This window comes from Penaeus vannamei, chromosome 21 (genome assembly GCF_042767895.1).
Source record: "Penaeus vannamei isolate JL-2024 chromosome 21, ASM4276789v1, whole genome shotgun sequence".
Lineage (NCBI taxonomy): Eukaryota > Metazoa > Arthropoda > Malacostraca > Decapoda > Penaeidae > Penaeus > Penaeus vannamei.
Genome location: NC_091569.1, coordinates 17,672,465 through 17,678,811, shown reverse-complemented (window position 1 = coordinate 17,678,811; position 6,347 = coordinate 17,672,465). Strand labels below are relative to the sequence as shown.

At 45.2% G+C, this 6,347-nt stretch overlaps 1 protein-coding gene across 1 annotated transcript in view; it reads right to left on the bottom strand.

Annotated features, from left to right (window-relative positions):
* Positions 1-6,087: 6,087 nt before the first annotated feature.
* Positions 6,088-6,347, bottom strand: part of LOC138865538 (craniofacial development protein 2-like) — a 708-nt gene continuing 448 nt past the window's right edge. Inside the window, exon 1 of the mRNA XM_070136226.1 lies at positions 6,088-6,347. This exon is cut by the window's right edge and continues 448 nt beyond it. Within this exon, the coding sequence (XP_069992327.1) occupies positions 6,088-6,347 (260 nt within the window).

Here is a 6,347-nt window from a genome sequence, read left to right as displayed (position 1 = left end):
TTAGATGTCTAGCACATTTATTTTTGCTTTTTAATCATCAACCATTGCCAGTAATGAAAATTTTGCACCATTATTAGAGGCTTGCCTCTTTATCAAATAACTCAATCTAACTCCACTGGTTTACCAACCTCGGACTCTCATTTGACCACGGCTCCGATCGCTGCTACTACACTCCTCTCATCAACACCTGCTGTCAACATGACCATCATGAATCATCTACTCAGGTACTCCACCTCCAAATGACCTCCCCCTTTCTCAACCCTAATACTGATCCCTTATTACAACTCTTCATCCGTATTGCCCTTCCACTCACATTACTCCACACTACTCCCTCTTCCTCCCGGCCTCGCCCTTCTACATTTTTCTACAACTCTTTTGAATACTCTGTGGCCCAGGCAAGTGGTATAGATTTTTTGTGATTCCCCCTACAGCTCTTTACTGCGACATTACCATAGTCTTCCAACAATGCCTTCAAAGACAAGTAGGCAAAGTCTCCTTCCGTAGCCGTCCTGATTGTTCATCCCATGTCACGGTTACACCCTAGTCTCAAGCCCATGCACTATCTACCCTGGTTGACCTCACTGCTAAACTCATTTCTGCTCAGTCCCATTCCTCCATTAATACTTGTGCTAGAACTGTTAACGTTTCCACAGGTGAGTGCCCTGTCTATAATAAGGAATGCCAAACTGTGAAGACCTTGCCTGCCGTACTATGATGCAGTATCAATACAGAGATGTACTATTTCTCCTTAAGGCCGCCGCATGTCCCACGCCAATATTGCCAAGATTATCGTATGCAGACATGGCCTTCCCCGTAAGGTCTATTTCTCCCTCCCGATACCTTGCTTTTCCCCATATTAACTAGGCTCACCATGGCCAATAATTAATATTCTTTACCCCTAGTAGGGGATTAAGGCTTACCCCTTCATCGGCTAGCCTATCTGATTCCTATTTTGATGGTTTTCCGACCCCTGCCCATTTTTTTTTTACCACGGCTCCCACCACATACTAAATCCCCCTCCTCGACGTTTACTGACAGCTCTATCCATTCTGAACCACCCACCCGGGTATTATTCAACCTCCAGAATGCACGCCTTCCTCTCTTCCAACATTCTCTTCTTTATATGCTACTGCACAGTCCTTTTCATTGGCTTCCCCCTCTTCCCTTATTACTACTTTTCATCCTTATCCCCCCCCCATAAAACTATTCCATTCTACAGCACTCCACCCCACCCCCCCCTCGTGCTTCTTCTGTCTCTATCTCCACAAACCTTTTTGAGTACTCTCTTTGACCCAGTCAAGTGGCATCGATTCTTTTTGATTCCCTCACAGCCCCCTATTCTGAGAATACCTTCCGTAGACATGTCATACCCCATTAAGTTTATATTGGTGGACTGTCCAACCATATCGACCCTTTCCCAGTCATGTCAGAAATATTGTCCTTTTGGCCACCCAGCCAAACACAGTCGTTCCACAGCCAACTTGGCCATGACCTTTCAATTTGCCCTGCTCAGTCACGTACATGTGCCAACTGTGGTGACTCCTATAACGTATTTTATAGGAGGTGCCCTACCTATAGCTATTCTCATATTCAAACTAGGCCTCCCTCTATAAAACAGGAAGCTTGAAGCTCAAAACAGTCCTACCTTCTGCACACACACACACCCATCTCCACAAGATGTTTCTGCATCTCCCCCAGTATCTTTTCCCTCTGCCTTGAACCATCCTACCTCTACTCTCCTTATCCCCCAGTAAAATCCCTTTTCCATTCTAAATACAGATACTCCAATCACTACCACCTCCGATACCTTCCCTTCCTCCCCCTCACTTTACGCGCCGAACCAGACAACCTAAACGTTCTACTCCATCTTCGCCTTTCACACCCTCTCCTACACCCTCCCTTTCCTCTGCTACTCGAACATGTATCCCCTCTTCTCACTAGAGATCCTTTGTTTCTCAGACCTCCTCACCCAAATCCCCCCACCCCAACTCTTGAAGACTTCCAAGAATTCTTAATGACACAAGAAAATATTAGGCTCCCTCATCCACCCCCAATCTCTGTATTCCTAGTCCCTCTACATTCATAGTATTTGCCGATACCCATCCTCTTCTCCCTACCCCTCTTCCCCCTACTCTTTTCCAATAAACCCCATCCCTTTCTCCATGTACACCATTCCTTTTTCGTTCTCCATTATGCTTACCTCCCCCACCTGTATACTCACGTGAATCCTTTCTGTCACAACAGTGTCCTCCTGCGGATTCCTCTCCTCCTGACGCTTCACCTCCTTCCACAGCCCCCATATCTCATCCCCCAGACTTTTCCTGCTACTTCTTTAACATCCATCTCTACCCGTATTACCCGTTGATTATTTCATAACAACTCTTTTTCCAGTTTTTCCTTAAAGCAATGTTACTATAGCTTCCCCAACAGCAGATATACCCTATTCCATCCAATCGGTCTATACCCTTCCCTCTTTCCTTTATTAATGTCTGATTTAAATAATTAACCTTTTCCCTACCGTACTATTCTATAAAACTATAACCTTTGACATTTAACAGTTTGTATACTAACTGTTAACTCATTTACTATTTTTACCACAATACTTTACCATAGTGCTATATGATCTTAGATGTCTGGTACATTTATTTGACCATTAAACATCGATGCAGAATCTTGCCATGATAGACCATATCGACGACCTCCCCGTCAATGTCAGAAATATTTTCGTTTTGGCCACCATGTAAAGCAATTCGCTCCACAGCTCGCTGTCCTCTACGTGCGCAGCCTGGACACGACCATTTAAACTGCCCTGCACAAATGCATACATTTGCCAATTGCGGTGGCTTCCATAATGTATTTTATAGGAGTTACCCTGCCTACAAATTAAAATCTGAGGCGGCAGTAACCAGATACAAACTTGGCCTTAATCTACGAGAGGCCAGGCAGGAAGCACGCCAACAAGATTTTTCTATCAGTCTCTACTGCAATACTATCCAATGTTCTACTCCTGTCCCATCTATCCAAACTGTCTCTACATCTTCAACAGTACCTCGTCACCCAACTTTTCACCTTCCCATCTCTACCCCAATCTCACAATCCTTTTTTTCCATTCTGAATCCAGATACTCCAATATCCACAACTTCCCATACGCCTTTCCCATCGCACCAGACAAGCTAAACGTTCCACCCTATCTTCACCTACCACATCCATACCTACAACTACACTTTCTACTACTCAAATACCTACCTTCTCTTCACCTCATAAAAATCGTTCATTTCCCAAACAACCCCACCAACTCCCTTCCAGAAACCCTTGAGGACATTGCAAAATTCCTAAGCATGACTCAAGAACCCCTCACCCCCAATCCATTGTTCGTTGCTGTTGTTGGGGGGTGGGAGGTGGGGTTAGGAGACGGAGACCGAGGTCCAATATAGGAGATTGGACCTCAGCCCTCGCCTCAGCTAGTTTTGATTGTTCCTTCCTTCCCTTCATCCCTTTCTGTCCCATTTCTAAGGTATGAGAGCCGTGCTGAAAGGATGAAACACTGGCTTATGTTAGTCATGAGCCATGGGCACGGCATTCTGTTGGTTTATCGCCTAGTCGTATGGGGACCCTGAATGACAGATCATTTCTTTTCCCTTCTTATTGGCTCACTATGGCCAATATGAAGATAATTTGCCCATGTTAGGAGCACTAAGGCTTGCCCCTTCATCAAGTAACCTTTCTAAATTTGATTTCATTGGTTTCCCGACCCCCGCCCCTCCTTTGACCACGGCTCGAACCACTGATGCTAATCCTCCTTCCTGGATGTTTATTGACAACTATCCATTCCGAACCACCCACCCAGGTCAGTACACACTCAACTCCATCTCCTACTGCACAGTCTTCTTCATTGTTGTACCCCCTCTCCCTCATTACTGCTCTTCATCCTTACTGTCTTAGCTCGTGAACAATCTACCCTGACTGACCTCACTGACTTCAAGAAATTTTCTTCCTCACTGGGGCGAAGCCCTTATGTTCCCTTTCTTAAAATCCAATAAATCGGGTACTCTCCCTCAAGATTACCTCCCTATGATTAACAAGCTACCAGAGCGAATGGTGAAATCTCGTTTAATGTAGCACCTTGTCTCGCAATCATCTTTCTCCTTCCCAGTTTGGATTCTGCCGTGACCGAAGCATAGCTGACCCCCTTGCTCATTTCGTTCGCATATGCACGCCATGGCTTCATATTAGCCGTATTCTCTGACCTAGTAAAGACATATGATAGCACATGGCAGCAGCATATTCTCCAACAACTGGCCTCTCTTGGCATACACAGAAACATGGGTGTTATTATATAGGCCTTACTCTCCTAATGCACTTTTCAGGTCTAAATTAACTCTTCCACCTCATCTTCCATTCCTCAGGTTAAAGGCCTCCCACAAGGCAATGTTCTTAGCATTACCTTATTCGTTTTAGCTATAAAAGGTATTGTATCAGGGACCCAGTCATCACTAAATGTTGATGACTTAACCATCTATGCCTCAAGCTCGTCCATACCTACTACCCTTATGTCAGACAATATCAGTATCTTCCTGGGCCACCAACCATGGTTTTCATTTTTCCACTACCAAATTTTTCCCTATCCTCTTCTCTCGCAGACGTGTAAAACCCCAACCTCCACTCTTTTCATATGGCACTCTGCTGCAATACTGTTCTCCTGGAAGGTTCCTTGGAGTTATTTTGGATTCCAAACAGTCCTGGCGAGACCACATCTTTCCAGGCAAAGAAAACCTTATCGCCGCTTCCAAATCTTATAAACACTGTCTCACATATCTTGGGGCTCAGACCGCAAAACTCTCCTCCATCTTCATACTACATTGGTCTCCTCCAATCGATTATGGTTGCCATATCTATTCATCTGCCTCTAGCCCCATCCTTGCTCATTGTGATACAGTCCACCACTGCGGTCTTCACTTTGCCCTAGGTGCCTTTCACTCCTCTCCAGTTGAGAGCTTGTACACTAAGACAGACATACTTTCTCTCTTTTGACGTCGTGTCCCTCTCTCTCTTCGATGCTATGACCGCTGCCACCAACTCTCCCTCACTAAACTAAATATCCTTTGATCTCTGCTTCTTGCCTTTGCTTCATCTCCACAATTATTAATTCCTGTCACCATTCCTATGGATACTCTCCATTCCCATTTCCCCTCTCCAACCTCTTCCCTTTTCTGCCCATGCCGTTCCTCCATGGCTTATACCTTACCCACACGTTAGCTCCACTGTTTTCCCTGATGCACCAAAGTCAGATATATCCCCTTCTGTCCTATACCATTTCCTTGAAGATCTCTCTACTCATTCCTCTAGCATACATGTTTACACATGGTTTCAAATCCACCTCCGGTGCTGGTTTCGCAGTTGTCTTTCGAACCCGCTCAGTCAAATACCCCCTCCCTCCTGAGTCCAGTGTCCTTACTACAGAACTACGTGCAGTCCTTTTTGCCTTAAAACACATATACTCTTCCCCATCCTCCTCTTTCACCATTTTTACTGACTCCCGTCACTTACTATCTCTCATAAAGTCTATGTACTCAAGCAACCCCTTTGTCTGAAAGACTGAGGACTGGTTGTTCTACTTATCTACACGATACAAATCGGAATCCCAGACGATGAATAGGCAGATACTCTAGCACACTTAACCTCTATATTCAAACCAAACAACCCCAGTCTTTCACATATTCCAGCCATGGATTACTACTCTTACTTTAAGACTTTCCTTTATGCTCGATGGCAAACCTTTTGGTCCAGTCTTGTCACCAATAAATTGCATACAGTAAAAACATCAATCTCCTTTTGGTCAACTTTTTTATCTGGGGGGACTGCTTGATACAATTGCTCAAAATACTCAGCCCAACGTTCACGTACCCCAACATTATCTGAGATGATCCGTCCATCCAATGAGCGGATTGCAGACATCCGTGGGGAGGGATTGGAGTTCAGTTTTCTATGGGCTTGGTAGGCAGGACGAAGGTCATTTATCAAGAAATGTCCTCTACCTCCTTGGCAAGATTCCTGATGAACTGTTCCTTATCCCTTCTCAGCGGAGTCCTAGGCCTGCGCACCAAGGAACGGAATGCCGTTCAGACAAGCCATGCAACATGCATCTGTGGCCTCCAATGTCTCCAGCGAGATGAAATTCTGCCTAGTCCTCGGGCGTTCACCAATGGACTCCTGGGCTGCATCGAATGTTTCACTATTAAAAGAATCCCATAGGGCTCCAGGGTCTGTCAAGTTTTCAAGCACTGTTAACCGATCAGAGATTGCTGCAGCGAACCTATGCGCACACTCCTCGTCCCCCAGCCGGTTCA